The 26,677-nt window shown below is 39.4% G+C and overlaps 2 protein-coding genes across 9 annotated transcripts in view; one reads left to right on the top strand and one right to left on the bottom strand.

Annotated features, from left to right (window-relative positions):
- Window positions 1-26,677, top strand: part of MED12L (mediator complex subunit 12L) — a 317,206-nt gene that overhangs the window by 169,873 nt on the left and 120,656 nt on the right. The window lies entirely within an intron of this gene.
- The window catches only part of GPR87 (G protein-coupled receptor 87), a 35,709-nt gene continuing 22,065 nt past the window's right edge, over window positions 13,034-26,677 (bottom strand). For all 4 annotated transcript variants that reach the window (XM_076004649.1, XM_076004652.1, XM_076004651.1 and 1 more), the window contains 2 exons: window positions 18,611-18,742; window positions 13,034-14,123 (listed from right to left, as the gene is read on the bottom strand). In XM_076004649.1, coding sequence (XP_075860764.1) covers window positions 13,090-14,123; window positions 18,611-18,644 — 1,068 coding nt within the window. In that variant the 5' untranslated portion in view covers window positions 18,645-18,742 and the 3' untranslated portion in view covers window positions 13,034-13,089. The remainder of the gene's footprint in view (window positions 14,124-18,610; window positions 18,743-26,677) is intronic.

The raw sequence follows: 26,677 nt of genomic DNA, 5'->3' as shown, positions 1-26,677 counted from the left end.
AGACAGGGTCTCCCTCTGTTGCCCAGGCTAGAATGCAGTGGTGTCATAGCTCACTGCAACCTCAAACTCCTGGGCTCAAGCAATCCTCCTGCCCCAGCTTCCCAAGTAGCTGGGACTGCAGGTGCATGCCACCATGCTTGGCTAATTTCCTATTTTTTGTAGACACGGGGTCTCACTCTTGCTCAGGATGGTCTCAATCTCCTGGCCTCAAGCAGTCCTCTTTCCTCAGCTTCCCAAAGTGCTAGGATGACAGGTGTGAGACCTCACGCCCGGCCTCTTTTTGTTTTTAAAATTAGATATTTTATATGACTTTTAGCAACACAAATAACTTTATTTAACACTAGATGCCAGGCATAATATAAAGTAAGTAATAATGAAATAAAAATAATAATTGCAGTAAAATAATAAAGGACATGGTACATTTAGGAATCTTTTAAAAAACAAAATCTAAAATAGTCCATATTTGTTTTTTCTTTTACCTGTGGTGTTTTGATTTACGCTAAATAGTTCTAAGTTCTCATTTCCTTTTGTGGAATCCTAAGATTACAGTACTGTGGGATTTCTTCCGGAAGAATCTTTCCTGCAGAGCCCTCTGCACACCCGGATGTGACTGCCACCCCAGGCCACCCCAGATGCTCACAGACACATACTTCCTTTCTCTAGCACCATTTCTAGGCAGGACCCTGTCTTGTCAGTAATAAGACTGGTTATATATAAACATCCCTTGTGTATTCATACTATAAATAGAGTGAGCTTAACATACGTAATCCCCAAATATGTCTGTAATAATTTCCAGTCACTTTCCATCCTGCCTGTCATCGACTGCATGTAAAAGCTGGCTGACTTACATCTTGATTTCATAAATGGCCTCCATTGCTCCTTACCCAAAAATTCAACTGTGTGTGATTCTTAGTGTTATGTGTTTTGAAATCTTTTTTTTTTTTTTAAAGTACAAAATAGCTTTATTGTTATTGCTCTACCCCAGCTGTCCCCAGTTGCTTCACTGAGCATATACTAAGGCACACCAGCACACTCGGTCCCCTCCCTGCTGGCTGCTTGGGGACATGTTCGTGTGAACCCTGCCTGGATAGACCTTATGCTTTTTGAAACGTTTGTAGCATTCCATCATTTATTTGATCATTCCCTTTGGATGGACATTTAGATAAATATGAACATTTTCAATGAATGTATTTTAACCATAGCAGCTATTACTGAGTTACCTAATTTCAAAAAATAAAAAGAAACGAGGGTTTTTCTTTTGTTTTTGTTTTTTTAAAGGCTTTCTGGCAAGTGATTTATAATTGTATTTGTGTTGGGGGGCATGACTGGAGACAGGATTCCACTGGACTAGAATACAGAGGATTTTATTATGAAGTTCAATATAAACATATGAAAGTACAAGTATATTTAAAGGAAACAAGTTTGGAAGTTGCCCTCAGTGAAGGAGCTGGCATCTGAAATGCTTCCTGCCAGCTAGCTCTTTGTTTACAGAATGGGGTAAAAGTCAGTCTAATACTGTGTTAAAAACTGCGTGAGGAGAGTCTAATGGTAGGAAAGTCAGCAGAGGTGGGGGCAGGACATAGTCTGGAGGATCGGAAATGGCATGCAGAGGACTTTATAACTTAGTATGCCGTGCAATTTTTCAGCTTTGTAGTAAAATAATTGAAAATGTGCTTTTAAAAAGTGTAATCTGGTAGGAAAACATGGTGTACAGACACATCTTTTTATGTTTCCCTATATGTGGCATTAAAGCCTATCCAGTATATTTATTTAGAGTAGGGGAGGAAGGGGGAGAAATTATATCATTAAAACATGATATAAGTCACTGCATTGTATAATAATGTCTTTTTATAAACCTCTTGTAATGAGTGAGTGACAGGCATGAGAATTCATTGGCAATTGTGCTCTTGCCTTTATCTGAGAATTATAATGGAGAAGCAACTGTCTGGTACAATATCACCACCTTCTGATAGATTAAAATGTAGTAACAGTTTATAAAATGAATTACTATGTGCAATATTTACACACTGCGTAGACATTTCACAAAACTTCACTTTGATATAGGTACTAACATTGAATCATGAGTCGAGTATCTATTCCCAATTAGTTAAAGTACTTAAACAAATTTTCTGTGTTGCTATTAACATTCTAAAATTAGTAGTGTTGATGAATATACTCTAAATATACTAGAAGCCATTTAATTGTATACTTTAAATGGGTGAATTTTATGGTGTATGATTTATATCTCAATAAAGCTATTTTAAGGAGGGGGAGAAACAGAAGAAATGAATTTTAGCTGATGTGAACAAAGAATCAAAATTTAGAACTTGTATGATTAAGAAAACAAAAACTCTCATGCATGTATTTCTTCTTTTCTGTATAGTTTTCTGGAAAGAATGACTAGGAAACAGAAGGCCACAATTTCTTCTATACTTTAGGTCTTAGAAATGTGTGATTTCTCATATATCTTCATTCTGCTCCTATCTGCTCTCGAGACTCATCAACTATCACAATCTTCGGAAGTGTCCCTGACACCTGTGTGTTGTTAGTATTCTTCTGACATGGCCTGTGTTTTTATATCATGCCTAGCTAGCGTGGGTGGTGGGCTTCTTTGTTTTAGTATCCCTGGTGTCCAAAGTAGGTACTGAGAATTGTTTGTTGAGTGAATGAATATATTTTCACCAAAATATGATGGAGACAGGAAATATGCCCCAACTCTGTGCTCTGGTTCTTTGAGTAAAGATGAGACTATGAATATTTTAAATACTATTATACCAGCGGCATTAACTCATCTGGTCACTGACATCACACTTTTGAGCCCCTTTTTTAGGCATCTGAACCCCTGACCTACTTGCAGAGTGATTCAACATAGTATAGGCAACACAGAGGATGACACAGAGCTTTATAAGATAGTTTATTTGCTGAGTGCTCTAACTGCTTGGCTTTTTAGTAAATTGATAGAACAAGTTAGGAAAATGAGCCTTGTGAAGTCACTGAGAGCCCGAATGAGACTTACTAATGTAGGGAAATACTTTGTTTTTATCAGATAAATTTTCCCAGAGTTGTTCTGGTAAACAAACTGCTCATCCTGCTGGCTGCTCTGATGCGTGGGAGGAGCGTGGGCTCAGCAAGTTTAGGGGCGAGTTTGTGGTGTTGAGATTTCAGGGAACTGAGGGTGTATTGAAGTCAAAGGAAGTACTGTCGGTGATCACATGTAGGGCATTGTTTTGTTTTTTTTTTTTCCCCCCATCCAAAGGGTAAGCTACACTTAAAATTGTGTAGACTCACTCTTTTCTATACAGCAAAGTGATATTAACTAAACAAACTTGTTTCTGCTTCCAGATTATGTGCGGTTATCTTGGCAATTCAATTTCCATAGTGGCCTTACTGTGAATTCTTTGTGGTTTTAGGCATTTAATGCCATAGATAGCTGCGTATCATTTTAGTTGATGATTTGAACACAACAGTTATCCTTAGGCTGTTTTGTATGGACCAGTTAGTTTAATCAGAATGAAGAACCAACGCGGCCACGTTTCTGTATTCAGTCCTTGAGTGGGCTGTTCATGGAGCAGCCGTGCGTGTTGCTCTTGTCTGATTCTCAGTGATCATGAGGAGCTGAATGTTTGGGTCCCTCCAAAACCCGTATGTTGAAATCAAATCGCCCAATGTTAACAGAAGGTAACTACCAGGTCATGAGGGTAAAGTCATGCATGACTAAAATGCATGACTGGCTTAACTTACTGTTCTCTTAACATTTAGTAGTAAATACATGGGATTGATGCCCTTATAAAGGAAGCCTGAGGGAGCTTGTTTGCCCCCTTTTCCGTTCCACCACGTGGGAACACAGAAGGTGCCATGGATGAGCAAGAAGCCTTCTCCACACAACAGATCTTTTGGTTCCTAGATCTTGGACTTCCCAGCTTCCAGAACTGTAAGCAGCGCATTTCTGTTGTTTATAAATTACCTAGTTTAAGGTATTTTGTTATAGCAGCAGGAAGGATCTAAGGCAGGTGGGTTGAATGGGGGCATGTGGCCACACTAGAATGACATAGTCGTGACAGGAGGATTTATCAGAACTCTTGTTTCATTGAAAGGGCACAGGCATCATGAGCCTCTTTTAGGAGAATCACAGATTGCCATAGGTGGCGGTTATCTGGCCCCACTGCTGCAGTTACAGTGCCTTGTGCGCTCCCCTGGCTGCCTCCTGATCAGCCTGTTCATTTAGCTGTGGTCTCTGCAGCCTGTGCCTTGGAAAGGCAAATATAGTCTCAGTCTCCAAAGATCTCTTGAAATCATACCAAGCATAAATTATGTATCTAGTAGAAAATAGCATTATGAAAGAATGTGATGGTTTTGCTTTGGAGGACAGAAAGAATATAAATTAGAATTCGGATTATGCCTTCTTTCAGAAAGCAAAAGCAAACAAAACATATGCACTTTGGGTGGGCTGCATTCTTTCTTGTGGCTTTAAGTAAAACCACAAGCAACAAGCACTAAGCCAGAAAATCATTATCCGAGTTTCCTCCTGGGAAGCATCCATTAGAGAGTTTTGTTGAATAGCTGCTAATCCAGCATCCAGGGGTCACAGTTTGTGTTAGCTGGGTGGAGGAAGCCTCACAGTGGGCGCTTGTCATTGATGAGATGGCTGGATTCATCAGGTTCTCTGTTCTTGTCTTGAGCTGCTTGCTTTCCTAGGTAATGGGATCCTAATGTGGATGTTTGTTTTCATTTGTGCTGTGAGTGTGAGACCACATGTTCCTTTCTGCCCACACTGTGCTGGTTTACACCTGCTGTGCCAACTTGGTGACTGACACTTTCACTATCACAAGTGTCTAGGTTCTGACAATAAGTCACATGGCCACTCTAATTATAAGGAAATAAAATGATCAAAAATGCATGCCTGACTTAATATATTTTTAACATTTGCTAGCATCTCTTATGTTTATTAAGCAGTTTGTTCAGGCTTTAGTTAGGAAAACTCCCCAGCTTTAACCCCAGCCTGATTTATAGCATTGATATGGTTTGTGGTAATTGCATTTGGTAACATAAATAATTAGCAAGGCTTTTGGTAATATGGTAATTTATGGTGATATGGGTAATACCTTGAGGAATACATTTCATTTCAGTATTGAGCCATGGTTAAAACCCAGGCTCATGGAGCCAGCTTGCCTGGGTGTGGATCCCACCTTTGTTAATTGTGTGACCTTGGAAAAGTTATTTAACTTATTTATCTCCAAGGGTAATGCTAATACTTCCTCATGGGTTTGTTGTGGGGATTAAATGGGTTGTTACAAGTTGGGTGCTGAAAACAATGCCTGGTATGTAGGGAGTGTTTAATCAACATTAAATATTTTTATTTTATTAGGAAATAACCATTTGGTGTTTAAAGTCCTAAAAAAGAGTTATGTGAGGGACTGGAAACTTAAGGTCTCAAGGTTGGCAATGGGTTTATTTTTCTTTATTAGCCTGGCACACAGTGAGAGACTCAGGTCTGCCCACCGCCCAAATCCTTGCTCGTCTATGAAGTCAGACAGCCTCTCCCTGAGGCTGAGCCACACCAGGTGTAGGGCCAGGCAGGGCAGAGATGGAATGGCAGGATTTGATGTAGGGTTGTTAATGGGAATGAAGAAAAAAGGGGACTCAGAATTCCAGTTGAGGTGCCTGGGTGTGGAATGATGATACTGTTAAATGAGTTCAAGGGCAAGGAGCCTCCTTGGGTAGGGTGGGGAGAGAAAGTGATGCCGTCTTGGTTACAGCATGGACTTTGGAGTCAGATGTCTCAGTTTCATAACCTGCCACCATCACTTTTCTTTCCAGCCATGTGCCTTTGGCTGGTGCGCCTCAGTTTCTTCATCTGTATAAAAGGGTGTATTAATAGGATACCAACTATATATAGGGTTATGGGCATTAAAGAGTTTCTGTGTGTAAAGCACGGGGGATGGTGACTGGTGAGATTTGTTCATTATTATTAACATTATTTTTAACTTGTCATTTTAGGCATTTCTATGGGATATGTATCTACAGTTGTCTTGCAAATAGCTTTTTCAGGAAACATTGAACTTCAAAGCAGGCATCTAATGAAGTGTGTATGTCAACTATAGAAATCATTGTTTTGTTTCTTTTTACCATTGTTGTGATTATGCAGAATTGGGAATGAAAAATGTTGCCCTATTATTTATCTATTGTTAATACTCTATCCCTTCTCAAATTTAGTCAGGACTTATTGCCATCTAGAGGCCTAGGTTTCTATAGTCCTTGAAACCCTGGACATGTTTTGCTGTCTGTTCACAAATGGTTCAGGAATTTGGATCTAGGTTTTCAATGTAGACATTACTGCCCAGGTGGCATTTTGTCAATTTCAGTTTTTGTGTGTGTATGTGTGTGTATGTGTGTGAGTATTTGGGGGCTGGAGCTCTGAATGCTTGATGTCTTGTAAAGTATGAGACAGTCTCACAGGGAAGAATTGTCCTGTGCTTCTCATGGCTCCCAGGGGTCCCTAATTGTCCCGTTTATTTTCCTGTGGGTGTAAAACTTGTTTATCAATATCTAAGCCTGGAATTTGTTTTATACATAAGCTCAGTTTTGTCTGTCTTAATATACACCAATTAAATTTTTCCACGAACATAGCTACCATTAAATACTCTATTTTATTTGGTATCTTGCCAAAAATTATTCATTTTAGAAAGCCACATCACCAACATTAATGATGTGTAAGTAGCATTTGGGGAACAAGTAACATTTGTTGCTGGTGAATTTACATAATTATATGTATAGATGCAAGTATCTGACCACTTCATGTTGAATGAATAAGTTCTCAAATAGTTGTGCCTAAGTATTTATACATTATGTATCATTTTCAAATTTCTAATTTTTCCTTATGAAAAAGGTTACACACTCACAGGCAAGCAGGCAGTCCTTGATTTCATGTTTCCAACATGCATATATTTGATTTAAATAATATCAGTTTCCTAGCAACACAGTTCAGATTTTGGGTACCACAGTATGTTAACTGTGAGCACAGTAGCTCTCCAGTTCCCAGGTCATCATGTAAATAAAATACATGAGTGACCAATCAATCATGGCATGTTTTTCACAGTCTGTGAGTGATTGGTCACTGTGCATCTATTTGTCAGTTCATGCACAGGCAGCAAAGTGTGTGGTTGTGTTGCCTCCTTGTTTGCCAGTGATAAACCCCATACAGTTTCATAAGAGATAATTAAAAGAGAGTTAACCAACAAAGATGAAAGTGCAGCAAATAGATGAAAAGTGGTAACACAAGAAGTAAAATTTGAATCAAATATAAACAGAATTAGAGTAGCTGACCATGGGAAGGTTAAACCTCTATGCTGCCAAATGAACTTAGTGAAGGTGAATTTACTGACATCAGTGAACAAAGTTGCTGTGATGAATGTCCCAGAGAAAGTAATACTTGTAAGAAACTTCTCATAAAAGGAACTCAAGATGTTTCATGACATTGGAAGCACAAAAGATTCAACGTTTGGAAGAAGTATGGCAGTTATCTCTGTGTGTTTATAAGCACATAAGGATAATTTATTATTAGTAACTGACAAATGGCTTTCAATGTTATTGAAGCTATTTTGGTTTAGGTAGAAGTAACAATCTTAATTAAGCATTGGATACAATTTCTTAAGACTATTTAAAAACTGTCATAGGTTAAGGGGCTGATTCATGATTCACATTCTTTATACTAAACCCATTAGCCCTAATTGTACATGCTATATATTTGCATATAATGTGCCCAGAGTGTTGGAAAGTCTTGCATGCAACATTTAAACCTACACCTAGACTTGGAGGCTCTGGGAAATCTGGTGACTATCTTCAGACTCTTGTTCATAGGCTGATTTAATCAGACATGCCTCTCAATTCTAGGAGTTGCTATGGAGTCTGCCCAGAGTATAACCACTGAATATTTTGGGGCACAATTCAAAAAGAAATTGGCCAGTTTACTGTTACTATGAATGTTTGCTTAAACTGTTGGAAATAAAAGGGATATCCATTTTAGTTCTATGTCTTGATTTTCCAAATGATAAGAAAAGGAATGTATGGCTTAAAAGCTATGTTTTATGATTTTAATATTTTTAGATGATTTCTTATTGTGGTTTATAAGAAAAATTTAAGAGCATTCAAAATGAAAGTTGCCATTTAAATCTCATGAGTTTCTTGATAAATTGATTGGAAATTTTATTCAACACTGACAGTCTTAACTCCTCCCTCTTCAACTCTTATGATGATTTTTGTGTACTTCTGAAAACAAATTATACTTTGTAAAACATTTTTCAGTGTGTTAATTTGGAAAGAACAGTCAATATTTGTAACATTTCCCCTACGAAATTCACATGTTATTGCAGCCTTTTTAGTTTTTGTTCTTTTTACATCTGTAAGTTAAGTTCTTGAAGGTGTTAGTTATTCTTTTCAAGCATTTCCATTTAATACTGTTCTAGGTAGCTGGAGGATATAAATTTGTACACATTAACATTAATAAAGATGTCTAAAGGAAGACTGGCATAAATTGAGTTTTCTTCACCTGTTTTATGAATTTTACCACTAGATGGTGCTGGAGGGCTGGGGAGTATGCTAAATTCTGCATCTACCAGATACTTGTATTATGTTGAAATTTGAAAATGTTTCATCTTAAAAAGTATTTACTTTTAGAAGTCACTTAGGGATATCCAAAAATTGCTTTATATCATGCTGAGTACAATGTCTTTGTGTGTGTTATGTGCCTAATAAGTATTTATTGGTTTGTTAATTGGCTTCTTGTGGTGTTTAGTCTAGGGAAAATCTCTATTTACAAGACTTTTAAGTGGTCCCTAAGCTTTACTTTTTCCTTGTTTTCTTAAGTTTATTTTTTCCTAGTATATCACATTTCCTCTTGGTGGTCATAAAATTTCTTTATTTTTAAGCTGTATTCTCTTGCTCACGCACACACACAATTTTGCCTTGGGTATTTAATATAAATTTATGTGTTTCCCTAGACACCATTCTTTTGCAACCTTGGTTGAGAAAGAAAATACTGGCATACTGTTTGGAAATGAAAATAAAATATTTATAGTTTAATGAACATAACAGTCGGTAAGAAACACACATTGAAAGATTTTTTACAAGATCAGTTTCTTTGAATGTTAGTTTTGTGAAGAATAGAAAAATTTCCTTTTGGAAATTCTGTTAATGTATTTCTCTTCTGCATAAAAGGAAGAATAAATATGTTATTTATTGCTACCTGAGGGAATTCTGAAATATTGAATATAATCCAAAAGCTCTAAGTGAGAAATTTTAGATTTCAAATTTGAGATTTCCAAATTATCCATTAATTTAAAAAGAACAAATAGGGTTTTTTTTTCCCTCCAGTCTTAGTAGAGTATTATGTGACTTCTGGCATTAGCTCCATAGTTTACATAATTCTTGCTGATATTATTTTACTCATGTAAATCATTTATTCTTGGTTGGCCTGGCTAGATAATCTTTGTCACCACAGCATGGGAATCGGTATAAAATACAAGCAGTGCGATTTTGATGATTTTTGTCCCATAACTTTTCTAAAAAATGGGGGTAATGTTTTTTCTATTTTTCAACCAATCTTTCAAGATGTCTCCTTTATTTAATAATGTCATTTCAAAGAAATAAAACCACCATCACATTAAATGTGCCTAATAACTATATAGCAATTCAGTTTTAGAAATGTTAAAATGGGATTTAAAATATTTTAAAGACCTATCAGAATCAAGGCCTGAATTAGAGGATTCAGTGAGGTCTGGGATAGAGAAGTATTAATACTTGGTAAACTCCAGAATGTGGAATGGAGCCAGTTGATGCTGTTAAAGAAGGTGGTCCTCATTCTTTTGATTCCACAGAAGCCATAGATTTAATAGCATGTATAAACTGTGAGGCGGGTAATATTTTTGAGAGTTTTAACTGGGAGCTGTGGGATGGAGAAAAACAGAGGATGGAGAGGATCAGACATGCTCTACTGAAGGTATTTTCCCAGCTGCAATGTTGTTCCTCCTTTCCATATGGGATAGCTGTCACTCATCCTGGGCAGTCTGTAGAAGGCGAAGAAAGGAATTAGCCTTTCAAACTGCCTTTTCTCATTAGCTTATCTAAAATATGGTTATTTTAATCTAGCTAATGGCACACAGTTGGGGCCATGGGTAACTGTGCAAATAACCAAGCAATGTGTATATTAAAATATGTGCATTCAAGTGCCCATCACATTTATAGAATTGGAATCTTGATAGAAGGATACTTTGACAGAAGTCCTCAGACAATCCTTTTAACCCTTTTGTCACCAAACCTGACTTACTAGGTACTTTGTAGTTTCTGAATCCTATTTCCCGTGCCTGATAATGGTAGTCATTGTTGGGCTAAGTTATTTTTATACCCTCATTTTTGCTCACTTTAGCTTCTTAGAAGTCTGCAGACAGTTTTACAAGAGTCTAAATGAACTCTTACTGTGTACTGTGTTATGTGTGTGTGTTTTGTCTATTAAACCATAATGTCCTCTTTTAGTCAGCAAACACACCTTAACTCGTCCTCTGTTACTGCTTCCCCTAGCTCCTAGAACAGAGTTAGGAAAAACTCAGACACTTATCAGTGTTCATGCAACTGATGAATGGCTTTGAAAAAGGAGGCTGTAAGGTTTATATTGAGGAATGGGAAAATATTCTAAGATTTAAATGGCTACTCTTGTACTTTTTGATGTGTTGAACTCTATCATTTAACTTATGGTCATATTTTTAAACTAATGATATCTCTATTAAAGATGGGATATAATTTAAAGGGAATTCTATTTTACTAATAAGGAGACTGTCAAGTGGCTATGTAATGTATCAATAAGTAAATATTTTTCCTTTGCTTTGCTTTTCTTTTTGTGAGAGAAGATATCACTCTGTTGCCCTGGCTAGAGTACAGTGGCATCATCATAGCTCACTGCAACCTCAAACTCCTGGGCTCAAGCAATCCTCCTGCCTCAGCCTCCTGAATAGCTGGGATTACAGGCTCACACCACCCTACCTGGCTAATTTTTTCTATGTTTTGTGGTCTCGAACTCCTGGCCTCAAGCGAACCTCTTACCTTGGTCTCCCAAAGTGCTGGGATTCCAGGTGTGAGCCACTGCATCCAGCCTGAATATGCTTGTGTTAGCCAAGCCTCCATATTTTCTTCTCTACCCTTCTCACATGAAGATTTAAATGCATCATAAGAGTATACTAATGGCAAATATAAACTTAGAGGACTTTATCCAAAATATACTTTTCTTAATATTCAGTAGCATATTTTTTCTCTGAAAATAGCCTGCTTAAAATCAGTTAATTGACTTCATCTTTTTCAATATATTACTGTAAAAATATGGCTGAACTCTTCCTCCTCCCTCCACCCCAACACCACACAAGTTTTTTTGTGCACATAAAACATTGATGACCATAGTGAGGCCACACCCCCCAACCTCCTTGCTTGGGGTAAGGATGGGAAGGTGGAGAAGGGGTTCCCCCATAGCCCCTGAGGGCTGATCAGAGTCCCAGAATGAGCTTTGAGGGCTGCAGCCCTGGAGGTGTGAGCAGGGCAGAAACCCTTCTGCCTGTTTGCCCAGGCCAGATGAGCAGGTAACCACACCCCTCCTGCTGCTGCTGCTGCTGCTATGCATATTCTCTTCCCCTCTCTCTCCCTCCCTCTCTCTCTCTCCCTCCCTCCCTCCCTCCCTCCCTCCCTCCCTCCCTCCCTCCCTCCCTCCCTCCCTCTCTCTCTCTCTCTCTCTCTCTCTCTCTCTCTCTCTCTCTCTCTCTCTCTCTCTCTCTCGTCTCTGTCATCTCTCTCTGTCATCTCTCTCTCTCTCTCCCTCTCCCCCCCACTTGTCTCTTTCTATTTCTATGCCTCTGAGCTTTGTCTTTTCTGTGTCTCTGTCTCCATCTCTGTGCCTTACTACCCTCCTTTTCTATTCCTCTTCCTATCCCTGCCTTATCTCACTCCATCTCTCTCCTCCTGATATCTACAATCTCAGCACAAGGAGACCTTTCACTTGGGCCCAAGTCTTGGCAAGAGCCAGAGAAGGGGCTGGGAGGGAGGGACAGATGGGGTGTCAACCAGGTAAAGGCACTTACATATCTAATTTTGTTTAATCACCACCACCCCATATCTTCTCTACTTAGGCTAACCCTGCCAAGTATGTGCTCTTAAAACCTTTTTATTGACGAGAAAGCTGAGGCTCAAATAGCACTTAAAAGTTGCGTGTCCAAAGTCTCAGGGCTGCAGTGTGCTGAGCCAGGGTTTTCATCTACACCTGTCTGATGCCAGATAACCTCAGAAAGCCAGCTCTGGGACCACTGTTCCTGAGGCTTTTCAGGTTTCCCAGGCCACTCCTTACTCCCCCTCCCCCAGCCAGGGAGAAAGGATCAGGAAGGCTCATTGCTCTGAGGGGTTTGCATGGCTTCAGAGGCTACTCAGCAGATCATTTGCATTGAGGACAATCTTTTACCTAAAGTAATGAGAGTAAGTATCTTAGGAGCCCTGAAGTATGGGAGAAGAAGGCTTCTCCCAGTCCATTCCTACTAGCTTTTGACCTGGACAGAGAGGATCCTAAAACTAAAGTCCTTACAAAAGAACATATGCAACAATAGGACAATGGGCAAAGGCCTTAGTTCATAGATGGAGTGACAGAAGGCCTAGTAATCAATATCTACTCAGTTATGTCTGCAATAGATAATTTGTGTTGAAAATAGCATTTTTCCCCCAAATCTTGAACCACAAGGCTAAACAGAATTTTCTTGTCTGTACTTTCTGTTCTCTGGAAAGGTGGCTTCAGAGCGGCAGCATTCCCTGGAGGACAGCGCTGGCATTGCCTCTCCTCGCTGCTCCTCAGACCTTTAGTCCTGAACCCTGCCATCCAGCCATGCCCCACCTCTTGTTTTTCTCATATTTTGCTGTGCCTTAGTGGTTTTCTTAGTTCCAAATTATACCCCAGTTTCATACCATTCTAGTTTCTTTTTTAAAATTCTTATTTTGATGGATTCCAACAAGGATAATGAAAACAAACATTTATTTACACTTTGTACATATTGATTCAAACAAAGAGAAGGCCTACACATCAGTATAATCATAATATATGCGGACTTCCGATCTTCTGACACTTTGCAGAGATCTGATGCTTTCGCTCCTGGTTCTGATGTTTGATTTCTTGAATAGCCTTCTTGAAAATGACCTACACATGAAAAAGTAAATTATTGGATCCAGGCACACGTTGCACGCAGACAAGAAAAGCGTCATTTCTTTGCAGTAGTACAAGATTTTATGTGCAGATTCATCTAAAAGCCTTTCTAAGTGGCTAAAAGTAAAAGGAATTCTGCACAAGTGATATGGTAGAAAGCAAGTAAAAAACACAGCCACAACCACCCTTATGCTCTGGTTATGTTTTCGCTTTCGGCTTGACTGACTTATGAATTGCCTGCTGGATTTGTGGATGTACCTGGATATGGCTATGTAGCATCCAATCAGAATCACCAGCACAACCACAAACAAGCAGCTGTTGACGTAGATGACTGCCTTATGCCATTTGGCCCCCAAGGGACTTTTGAGTTTTATGCAGTCGTGAACGTTTTCCTTGGTTGGTTGACCATTTGTCAGGATGATGTTTGGCAAAGACAGAACAGCCATGATCACCCAAACACAGACAGATAAAACCTTCGTGAAGGTTATGCTGTACATGCGAGAGTCCCCAAATGGCTTTACCACCTTTAGATAGCGATCGATACTTATCAGCCCAAGAAACACAATGGAAGTATACATGTTGGCATAAAACAAAACTGACGTGTATCTGCAGAGGATAAACTCGAAGTACCAAGGTCCAAATCCTGCGTCGTGGACTATTCGAAATGGAAATGTCAGCGTCATTATGAGGTCAGCCACAACTATGTTTTTGAGATAAAATATGAAGCTGGTTTTATTCCTGATGTGGAAGAAGATCCATACTGCTAGACCATTCAGCAAGATGCTGGCCACAAATATAACGAGGTAAAGCACCGGCAAGATGACAGTGTCAAATTCGTTGTTGTGGGTCATGTTCTTTCCAGGTCCATCGCTGGTGTTACTTGGAGTGTGGCCGTGCAGCTCATTATCTGTGGGAGGAATTGGGGAGACATCACTTCAGTGCCCGAGCTTATAGATGTCATCAGTGATTTTTAATGTCGTGAGTGGCCAAAGAATTTGTGACTTCCAATCCTCACACCCCCTCCCTCTATACCAAGTCCCTTGAGTAAAAAGTCATATTTCTGATTTCCTGTGCCAACCTTTTGAAAATAAACATACCAATATACATTAATCTGATTTTTACTTCAGTGTTTGATAACATTATAAATAGAACCAATAAAATCTGGGGCAGAAAATTGAAATTTCCTATAACAAGAAAATAAAATGGCTAGCCCACAGTGTAGTCTTTGGTACTCTCTGAATACATCTTTTCTTCCTCAGTTTTAAGCTGGTTAATAATCATCAGGGATTAGAAAGTAATAAGACTAGTGGGTCATCTTGGATCTTGTGGCTGTGACTTATAGTACTTAAGATTCTTTAGGGACCACTGTTAGGAATAGAAATAAAATATCTTGGCACTTTTTTCTTTTTAAATAATAATAAGATCTGTCTTCTAATGTAACAGACAAAAAGGTCCTGGGAAGACGTAGATCTCCCTTGCTGATTCTCTTAGTTGAATTTAACTTGTTGTAGGAAGGTGTGAAGTTACTGCTCATTATTATAAATATTTACACACTAGTGTATTTTTCATTAAAATGTGTTTGTGTAGTCAAGAATATCCACAAATATATCTTTCTCTGTAATCCAGTGAGAAATGCTGATTTTTGTTTTCTTGTTCTTAGTAATTAAGTTTTACAGTTTTATAATTTATTACCAAGGAGGACACCTTGTTAAAAGTAATTGCAGGCTGGTACATTTTTCTTATTTACGAGGCTAGATTATATCTATGGCATTTATTATATGAATTTTTAAAGATTTTTTTGCTTTTTTGGAATTTTTAGTTTATGGTATTAAAGACCAATACCATAATACTCTATCATATAACCAGTGAAATGAGCTAGCATTTGCTTTGTGTGGCAGCCATGAAAATAGGTCTCTTGTGTCTCCTTCTGGGCATAGCCTGATGGACGCACAGCTGCTACTCCCTGCTCTGGATCCACCACCACAGTCTTTCGATGCCACTCTTCCCAAGGAGGGCTCTCAGCCCATAACTGAGCAAAACAGGGTACTGATCTGTTTTTGCAAGAAGAGGGATTCCTCTGATGAAGGACTTTTGCTGGAGGGCTACTTATCAGTCTTCAAACTTCCTTCAGACTGCACTGCAGTCTGACTCTATTCAACCTTCTTCCTTCCTTCTCTCCTCCACAGGTGGCTTGAAGATGGTCCTAGCCTTCTGCCTGTCCCCATTTTCCCTTGAAGCTATTTTTCTCAATACATCTGTTGGCCATTCAATCACGTTTCCCATCTGCTTTTTTGGAGAACCTGAACTAACACAATTAATGTATAAATGCACTTTTTGGATATAAGGTTAGAAGGAAGGTCATTTCTGAATATTTACTTCCCTCTAACATTTACTATAGGTAAAAATATGTTTTGGAATGATTTTATTGTAGAGGTAACAATATGAACTTAGCTTTCATTTCCTTGCATGACAGGCGTTTTAGTATCTATTTTGATTTCCTTATTTGAAGAAGAGAAACAGGAAAGATAGTTTTGATGATTATAATCCAAAAACAGGTTCTTAAATTGCTGCCTGAAATTTAAGTGCAGGCTCTTACTGAGTAACCTTGACTTCTTTCTAATTCTTTCCCTTTTTTTCTTGGCTAAGAGTGTTTTTAAAAACTGGTTTTCCTGCCTAAATATCCTTACTCAGGCTAGTAATTTATACCTGAACTAGCCTGTTATGAGACCCACGGTATTATTAAGCTTTACTTAACTTGTAAAGTTAAATGCCTGGTTCAGCTGCCATCTATGTTACTACTTCAAATATAGCCTTGGATGGTGTCATTTAAGCCTATTTTGATTTATTGGAATGTTGTGGTCATAGCTGTTTCTGCACTAGCAGATCCGAATCAGTGTCAGTGCCATTAGAAGCTTCTTAAGATGTGCAGTTTTAACCAGGTTAAGACATCTGTTTGAATTAATGTACCTGATTAAACTCTTAGCAGTCACTTTCATCTAACCCAGGGTAGAACCCTTAGGGAAGTAGAGAGAGGCCAAATGAGTTTTCATCAGAATAAAGGGTCCAGCTGAGGGACACAGCCTGAAGAGGAGCAACTGCATCACCTCCTAAAATGATGACTGGTGCCATGTGACATTTACTTGTGAATTGCTTTTCAAAGCCATTGTAAATGCAAATAGGAGAGTTCAATAGCTACAGCGTACTAGACATGGAGTGTTTTAACTGTTAAGTGTCGGGTCTGTTGTGCATATTCATTGTGGATTGAAATAACCTATACTTTCCAGTGTTGCTTAGAGACTGAGTATCTATTCTGTATATTATTATATTATTTAAAAGTTTAATTATATGAACAAGCACTCTTATTAAGTGATTATTTACCTAACAATTATGATTATCATGAAAGATAGTCTTAAATCAGAATGTTAAGAAAGTTCACATATATATTCTCTATCTTGCAAATTAAAAATATCAAGCACTACTTGGCCTCTTTCTACAATGGTTATTGAATTATTTTGTGGCTCTGAGACAGTCTGGGATTCAGCTTGTTGACTGTGCCATCTCACAGTATTAGCTTCCTTAGTTTATGTGTGAGATTTAATATTTTGGAAGATAGCACTTCTTAATCCAATGGGATAGGCTTGAGCCTGGTTATTACCTCATTCACAAATTCCACATTTACAATGCAGCTTAAATCAGTGGTTGAAGTCTGTTATGGGTTATTTTGTGAAATAATATGGTAGTAGAGAGAAAAAGTGGTTCTGAGAAGCAGTGTGAGCCATCTGTGGGTTTGCTCTGGAAGGCTCAAAGCAGTAGTGAGAGTTTTGTGGATTGATTTCTTTTTTATAAGTAAGTCTATGTCATATTCTTTTCTGCTAGCTACTCCCATCATTTCTTCTTTTCTCCATCACTGCCTGAAATTTCCCCAAAACTTAAGGGTGTACTTAGAGCATTTTTCTATACGATGTACCCACTCAGGGACATTGACCATTAAAAGCGAATAGCTTTCTTCACCAAGCCAGTTTTATCACGTTGTTCTTCACTGCCAACAAAGAACTTGGCCAAGTTAGGAAACATTTTTAATGATAGGAGCTTGGCGATTCAAAGGAAAATTAGAACCTGTTTTACAGTGTAAAGGCTATTGTCTCACATACTCCTTATAGGATGGCATTCCCTGTACTGTTTGGTGTAGGGCTTGATACAGAGTGATAAGTGAGAGTAAAACCTCCTTTGTTATTTTCTCCTACTTCCCCCAGCTCCTTTTCAGTGTACAAATTAAATGACATAAGAACTCTAGTTTCATAGTCAATTATTTTGTGCCATGCATGACAGTGGTATGTTGTGTTTGTGTTTGTAAGGCGGGGGAACATGGCTGGCTGTAGAGGAAATATATATGTGTGCGCATTTGTGTTGTGGGAATTCATGGGCTTGGTAGCCAGATATGACCATAACCACATGTGGCTTTTAAAATTTAAATTTAAATTAAGCACAATTTAAAAAATTAAGTTCCTTAGTTACACCACCCACATTCAAGTTTCCCAGTAACCACATGTGGCTACTGTATGGGCCAGTGCGAATATAGAGAATTTTCATTATTGCAGAAAGTCTCATTTGACAATGCTGGTTTAGACACTTAATGGCTTGGTAAAATGGAATAAATAGCCATTGTATGGGTCTTAGAAATAAATGCTTTGCAAACATTATTTTGAGCACAATATCTAGTACTTAGTAGGTGTTCACTCTGTAACATAAGGTGCTAATTATAATTTGACTTGTTAATAGAGACACATTATAAATGACAGAAAGAGTGGTGAGGATCTTGGCACTTTTGCCTCTGGTGAGGCTACATTATTGCTCACTAGGACACATCACTCTTTGGCACAAGATGTGAAAGTATCAACATATGTCACTGCTCTACCTGCCAGGTGGGAATGAAATAATAAAGTCATGCAAATTATAGGGTGTCACTGCCATGGCAGAGCTGCTTTGGTGTGATCATTTTCTAAATAGTTACCCAGTAGAATAGGTAGATGTTGTCCTTGGCCTCCTGGGGAACCTCAGCGAACCTGGTTTAGATTATTAAATCTAGAAAATAGTGTGTACTTTAGTTTGGATTTAAAAACCTTCCTCAAATGTTATTAATCATACCTGTCACTTTGGAGATGGTGTCTAGATGAAAAAAAGTTTTAAATGGAATGATGGCAAGTCACATTTATCTCAGGGATAGCTTACAAGTTCGCTGTTGTTATACCCAATGACAAAAAGGCAAGGCTAAATGCTGGTTTATTTGGTCAGTTGATTCTGTGACCATTAACCCCCCAAAATCATCTCACAGTATGTGAATAACAGTAACATTGGTAAAGTGAGATTTTCTTTGCATCTTTTCATGTGGCTTACTTGGTAATTGTGCAAGTGTCAAGTTGAGCCCCATTCTTCAGCTGTACTGCTCTGTAAGCAAAAATGCGTGTCAGGAAACACTCGGGGACGATTCAGGCATGGGTTCAGCATAGGTTATTCCTGGTTTGATTTCTGGGGAGAAAAAAGGAACATTTGGGAAGGAATTTGAATGTATAATATTTTGATCTTTTTAGTAAAAAAAAAATTTTTTTTTTTTTGCCTCTACTATTCAAAAAACACATACTCATTGAATATGAACACGTGTGCCACACAAGCCTTGTCTGCTATTGTGCCCTCTTTTAGCCTGCTGGGAAGTATGTCTGACAAGTGATTTTGTCTAAATATCTTAACTTTTCTGAGCTTCGCATTCTTCGCAACATTTTAATAAGGATTAGTTGAGATTGTACTCGTATGTGATGTTGAGTGCTGTAAAACGTGGTTTCTTCACCCCTTCTTTTGCAGCTGGGTCTGTTCTGTTTTCTGGCTTCCCTCCAGTGTTGACCAATGAGAGAAGGAAACCTGGGAATCACTTTGGAAAGTGCAGCTAAAGTAAAATGTGCTTGTGGAGCAGTTTACTCTGGGGGAAGTTACATTATTTCTCATGAAACGAAACCATGTGGGACTTTTATGTCCTCTCACTTATGCTGCTCAAAGAGACCCCAAATAACCTCATCCTCTCCAAGCACATAGCAAACTTTATTCTGGTGTAAGCAGTTACTTTTGTCCCTGAATATTTGCTGAGTCAGCAGGGAAAGAGCACGCTGGAGGCAAGATTATATTTAAGAGTTTTACAGTATTCAAAAGGCATTTTTTTTGGTTAACGAAGCACAGGCAATGATTAGGGCTCATGATCACTCCTTTTTGGATGTAGTGTCACATTTTTAATCTAAGGCAAGGAAGTGAGTGATATGCCTTACTTTGTTACCGTGTACTGGGGAGAATGAAAGCTTTCATCCTACTTCTTAGGGAGACATTTTGAAGGAATTTACATGACAAACATATCTTTGGTTTTATGTTTCTCTCTTGCTATGTTGTGCAGTATTCCTCTTCATGGCTTTACTTCTACCCTACTCACTGACAGCAAGAGATAGGAGACTGTTGTCCATTAAGGAGGACATAGAAAAGAGAAAATATTTCTGATAAAGGATTTATATTCACAATATGCAAAGATCTTTTACAACTTAAGAAGAAGAAAACAAACATTTAAAAATGGACAAAAGATTTGTTTAGACATGAGCACATGAAAAGATACCCAACATCATTAGTCACTAGGAAAACTCAGATTAAAACCACAGTGCCATACCAATTCACATCTACCAGAAAGGTGACAAATAAAAAGGACAGATGATAACAAATATTGCTGAGGATGTGGAGAAACAGGAACCCTCATTCGCTCCTGGTGAAAATTTAAAGTGATATAGCCATTCTGAAAACAGTTTAGCTGTTTCTTAACAAGTTAAACCTAAAGTTTTCATATGACCCGGCAAATCACCTCCTAGATATCTGCCCAAGAGAAATGAAAGCATGTGCCCATGCAAAAACTTGCATATAGTGTTTATAATAGCATTATTCATTGTAGTTAAGAGGAGAATGAAGCCATATACCAACTGGTGAGTGGATAAATAAAATGTGAAACAGACATGAAATGGAACACTACTCAGCCATAAAAATAAGTGAAATAAAGCTATTATATGGATGAACCTCAAAAACATTTTGCAAGGCACAAAGAAGCCAGACACAAAAGACCACATTCCATTAGGTGAAATGTCCAGAAGAGGCAAATCTATAGAGGCAGAAAGTAAATTACTGTTTGCTGGAGCTGTAGGAGGATGTGGGGGGATCTTATTGGGGTGATAAAAACTGCATTATGGCAATGGTTGTGCAAATCTCCAAATTTATTAAAATTCATTGAATTGTACACTTAAAATGGATGAAAATTATAGTACCTAAATTATATCTCAAAGTTAAAAAGGAAAACAGGATACACATAAAAGGAATAAAAACAGCTCTGGCATCTCACTGTGTAATATGAGTTTTTAAGCCCAAGGAAAAAAGCACATTAAAAGCACATTGCTCTGCTTAAGAAGATAGTGAAATGCAAAGTACATTTAGCAAGAGTTCTACCTCTTCATGTGAGTGAGGGGCCTTGCTAAGTGATTTATACCATTCACTTAGGAGCCCTTCTTTTGGAATTAGATCCATAATCCAGAAACACTGGTTACGGTTGGTAATTTATATTTTGGGGGGATGCATGTTCTCATTTTCTTAATTCCTGTTGAAATTATATGGAAAAATTGGGATTTTGATTTGTTCAGACATAATAGTTGGGTTTTCTGGAATCAAATTTATTACTCAGGTTTGGGAAATAATATATTTTATTTTCCTCCATTGGCTTCTGAGAGTTTCTACTTTCTTTATCTCCTTTACTACCTTTACTAAAGGAAGTCTTTCCCACAAAATTGGGTCACAGCCCCTCATTCTTGTGTTTCCTTATTTTTAAAAACTATTTTTAATTATTATTATTATTATTTGAGACATAGTCTCACTCTGTTGCTGGGGCATCAGCCTAGCTCACAGCAACCTCAAACTCCTGGGCTTTAAGCGATCCTCCTGCCTCAGACTCCCAAGTAGCTGGGACTACAAGCACGTGCCACCACGCCTGGCTAATTTTTCTATTTATAGAAGAGACACGGTCTCGCTCTTGCTCTGGTTGGTCTTGAACTCTCCCAGAGTGCTAGGATTATAGGCGTGAGCCACTGCACATGGCCTCTTGTTTCTTTTATTCCAGAGAACCCATGTCTACTTGTATGCTCTGCCATCACCTCTGTGTGAAGGCTCCATAGTCTCTCTTCTTTCCCCCAAACTCCAATTCCTTGTTTACATTGGAATGTGTTGTCTGTGTTGTCAAAATCGCATGTCTAAACTTTTTCCCTTTCTTTAAAAGAAACCACTTTTTTCGTTATCTTCCTTTGTGAATATTTGCTTCAACTGTTGGTCAATAGAGTTTAAAGCTTTAATCACTTATTTCTGGTTATTTCAGTCTTTCTGTTTCTTCTGTAATACTACCTTTCCTTTGTTTCTGTCCCTACCCCATAGCCATCTTCCAGATTGAGCTCCTCCTACTCTCACTGCACTGACCTCCCCCTTGGGTCTGTTTGCTTCTTGCTTCATTCCTTTCAATTCTCTTCTGCTCATTGTTGCCAGATGAGATGCATTTTTCTAAATCACCCATGTAGTCATGCCTTTCTTTTGCTCCCTAATCCGGTGGTATTGCATGGCATGGCAATTCTTGAATTATAATTACTAATCAAAGACAAGGAGTTATTTTTGTAGTGTTTGAGATCATGGAGTGTGGAAGCCAAAACATGCTGGGCTCTGTAGTTAAAAATTGACAATAAAGCTTCAGGTTATCTGCTTGTCCCATAATCTTTTGAATCATGAGTACAATACTACCTGCTTTCTTGCTTCATTATGAGTTTAAATTGAATATACATTTATAAATTAAATACTTTATAAATGTTTTTGCTTCTGTTATTTCCATGAATCATTGTGCAAATGAAATTCAAGATCATTTTTCTCTTATTTCCCAGTAATTTTCCCTCTACTTTAATCAAAGTGTGGCCTCTCTGAAACGTGCCTATGTTTAGTTCCCTGCTTTTCTTCATACCCATTCCTGTGCCTTAAATGACCTCCTTCCTCCCTGGCTTTCTCTACCTTGGAAATCTCTACCTCTTCTTCAGTACCAGCCATAACCTGACCTCTTCCTTAAGGTCATTTACTGAGTCTGCTCTGGTTTCAGGCCCTACGGGTTACAAAGATGAGGAGGGTATGCTTTTGCCCTCAAGGAGTTAGAGTCTGGTTGAGGATCCAGAAGTAAACAGTCTATTTCAGTACGGAGTGAGAGGTCTGGGATGCTGTGGGAATAGAGAGGTTACCCCTACTCAGGGGAGGCAAGGATTAGGGAGGTTCCACAGCACCTGTGATGCCGAGGTTTGCTCAAGGTTTGAGGTTTGTCCAGTGGGAAAGGAGCGCATGAAATGCTGAATGTGGCCAAAGATAAGGCATAGTAAGTACTGGGGTGATGATGTCATTGAGGGTTGGAGAGATGTAAAAAAAAATTGATGCATATTAATGAATTAGTGGCTGAATGATGCTGGTGAAAAGGGAGGAGTGTTGGAGATCTCCCAGGTATTTGGCAGTAGGTGTTGGTTTCTTTCCCTGATGTAGAGCTCATGAGAGGCTGGGCACATATTGGGCTGGGTGGAGTTCAGTTTTGGATTCATTGATTTTGTGATGCCTGTGCAGTGTATGCGGAGACGTCCACTAGGTGATTGGAGAAAGAGGCTGGAGCCCAGGGAGGCACTCTTGGCTGGTGATGTAAATCTGAGGCCAACAGAAAATGGATGCTAGAAAAAGCTGTGGAGATGGAAGAGATTGCCCAGGGAGAAACTGCACGGGGATGAGATATTCCCAGGGAGCGGGAATATCAGAGCGTTGACATAGATGTTTTCAAGGAGCAGTCTTAGGGTAAGGGGAATGCATGCCTGAAGGAGTAGCCAGAGAGTTGGGAGGATTACTAGAAAAGAGTAATGTCCTGTGAGCTGAGAGGAGAGGTTAAGAAATGAGGAGTTGTGACTAGTTCCCCTGCCCTGCAACTGATAGTCAGAACATATGGAGTTGTGACTTGTTTTATCCTGCGGGAAAAGTCAGGTGACATAGGACAGCAGAGTGCCATTGGGTGGGATTCAGTAACAAAGAGGTCATTGTTCACCTTAGCCCGTGCTGCATGTGCTGTGTGTGTGCGTGTGTAGGGGGTGATGGGGGGGGAGGGTTGAGGGCAGAAGCTTGATGACAGAGGGTTGAGTAATTCTTCTGAGGTGAGGAAGTGGAAGCAGCAATTTTAAAACAACTCTTTCAAAAAAAAACATGCCTATGATGGGGAAGAGACAGAGGCGGGAGGCAGAGATAGATACAGGACTTCTGGGAGGTTTTGTCAAGCATATCATTTGATTCCTGGTGTTTTAAAATTATATTTTCCCAGCTTGGATGGAAAAAGAAAAAACCCTGCCCTGCCCTGTAGCCAAGTCTGGCAGTGCCATGGTGCAGTGCCAAGAACAAGGACTTGGCGAACTCTCGGTGGGGGATTCCCAGGCAGCCCTGTAGCTTTCCAGCTGTCTTTCTTGCCCTCCATTTCCTCATACATGAGATGGGCATGATGACCCTTCCACTATGGGATAGCTGAGAGGCTAAAATGAGCTAACATTTACAAGTCAGCCTGCACAGTTGCGCTGCGTAAGGGATAAGTCGTGACAGTTCCTGTTGTATATCACAGGCACACAGTAGAATTTATTTAGGGATTGATAGATTGGACACAGGGCGAAATGAGCCCTTGCTCCTTGTTTGTGCTGAGACTGCTGTGGTTTGTGGCCTCAGCCACCCTTTCATGAGTCATTTGATTGACACTTTTGCTCCAAGCGCTTGCCCTAGCTTTAAGTTGTCTTGGAGTTTCATCTGCCTGCTGTCTGCACACAACCTGCACCTCGGCTTCAGGCTCTCTGTGTGCTTTTTTTCTTTTTTTCTTTACTAGGGTGGCTCTGCATCCTCTGCATGTCCCAGCACTTGCAGGGTGCTGGGAGGAGGCTTGCTTTAGTGGTAGTGAAGGGCTAGGCCCCAGGACCTGGTTCCTGGGCGGCAATCATGCCCTGCTGCCTACTGGTCCCCCAGCTGAGAGCTGATGAAACCACTGAAGAATGTGCTGTCTGTGGTAGGCCCAGGTTTCCCAACCATTCCTGAGGTTAGATGGTATCACTGCTTAGAGAACTTCTGTTTTTTCTCAGCCACCCATTGATATCATCCTTTGGCTATTTTACTAACTTCCTATGTTGGTGGTAGTAAGCTGTGTTTTTTAAATGAGAGTAATGGGAAATGATTAAGATGTTCTCAGTTTCCCTTTTCTCTTGGACTCTGAACTTGGTAGTTGATTTCTCAAGCAATCCTCACAGCAGCAACCCTGTGACTTAGATATTTTATTCCTTATTTTCCTCCTCTAGGAAGATGCAAAGTTTATACAGTTTAATTAACTTGCCCTGACTCACACAGCGAGTAATGGGTAGAACTGGCATTCATGTTTAATTCAATTGAAACTGAAATTGCAGTTCTTTCTTTAAGCTGCCGTGGAGTGAAAATGAAGAACGATTCTGAGTGTTCGTTTTGGAGATCAGCAAATGTCGGGGGGAGCTTTGGGCATAGGTGGGAGTTTGTTTTCCCTGTCAAGCTTGTGAAGGAACTGCTAATCTTCCAAACTAGAGGTCTAGTTTGATTTGGCCAGAACAATGTTGAAAACATCAGGAAATTTCACACAAGAATTCAGATTTGGATCCTATCTTGAAAGATGAGAAGATTTGCCAACACCAGGCATGAACAATCCAGCAGTTCTATTAGTGGCTGCCCCTTCCTGATGGGGAGTGAGCATCCCAGCCGCCTGGCTCACAGCATTCCCTGATGTCCCTGGGCCCTCACTCAGGAGCATTACCCGCCAGATTCTGTGGCCACTTGATTTTGCAACCTTTGGTCTGTTTATCATTTAATCTTATTTGACTATACTTAACCTATGCAAATCATCAAATGTCTTACTTTGATTATAAATATCTTTGTCTCCCTCTGTGCCTTCCCCCTCCCCTCCCACCAAACTCCTGATGTTTCTTGCATTAGTGACCATCACTTAGCATTCTTTTCAGACGATTTTCCTGGTACCTCTCAGCAACCCAGTAAGAAATAGTGGCAGGAGGTCATGTTGTGTAGTTGATCCCTGAAAATGTGTTAATTGTCATAGCTGAGCTTTTTCTCTGTTCACCTCTCTGCTGGGGCTTTTCAGTGAAAACCCTGCCAATTGTATTGTTAAATGGCTTTTATGGTTGGGAAAGCTGAGATTCTAGGTCTTAAGGGAAGCAAAGTGGGTAAGTGGTGGAGTAGGGGCTTGAACCCAGGTATGCTGCAGGCCAAAACCTCTGCTCTCTCCCCAGAAGGGTAATGGGAAGACCAGGGGAAGTGTCAACATGCAGGACTCATGAGCTGCTGGCTTTGAGTGCCCAGCCTGTGGTTCACACAGACTTCACTTGCTGTTGTGGTTTACTGCATTGGTTTTCGGCATGGGTGGGGGTCCTTTGTACCAAGCCAGGGGAACACTCTCTGCACCAGGAGGAGCCAGTAATGCAGTAACCTCCCCTGGGCTTCATGGGTCTCGTTATTGCCCTCGGGGTTGATATCTGAAAGGTAATTACCAGTTAAATGCTTACTCCCCAGATGCAGCTGCACTTGATTAATTTTTTGAACTTAGTGTTTGGTGGTGGTGGTGGTGGTGGTTCCCAAACGACAGAATTGTAATATCACTACCTCTTTTATTTGTTCTTCACATTTCGAGTTTGCTCTCTGGAAAATAACAACTGAAATTGTATGAATTTCAGATCGGAGGGACTATTTTGTTACTTTCCTACTGAAAAACTGTACTACTCTGATCATATGGGAATATTGATGCAGTCTTTACATTTATGTAGTAAAGATTTTCACAAAACCCACCCATCTTATGCAAAGTTTCAGTTGAAAGATACAGCCTCTCTCGCATTTTGGAATCACTTAAAACCTAAGACTCTTTCCCAGTTTAAAGCTGTATATGTGTGTGTGTTTTCCTACAATGCTAAGATCATAACTCTTCTGAAGGCCTGGGGAAAGAAGCCAGTTGCCTCACTGGTTATGAGTTACCTCTCTTTGTAATAGAATTAGGTCACTGTATTCATAGAACATTTCATTAATGCATGCATGGAGTTACTCTCACAAAGGTGCTGGAATGTAAAACACAGCAGCCCTTCATTCAGGTTTTTCAGGTGCTATCGTAACATTCTCTTTTCATAGTTATACTTTATACATGTAGCCGTGGCATATTTTGGTCCATATTTGGACTTGACTTTTTTTTTTTCAGGTGACCTCAGGTGATTTGCTCTCTCTCTGTGTGTGCGTGTGTATCTGGAAGTAGGGGTGCACAATGTAAAAACTGGATTGTAAACTCCCTCA

The sequence above is a fragment of the Microcebus murinus genome, chromosome 1 (assembly GCF_040939455.1).
Source record: "Microcebus murinus isolate Inina chromosome 1, M.murinus_Inina_mat1.0, whole genome shotgun sequence".
Lineage (NCBI taxonomy): Eukaryota > Metazoa > Chordata > Mammalia > Primates > Cheirogaleidae > Microcebus > Microcebus murinus.
The sequence above is the reverse complement of the archived record's forward strand: the minus strand, read 5'-3'. Positions and strand labels throughout refer to the sequence as shown.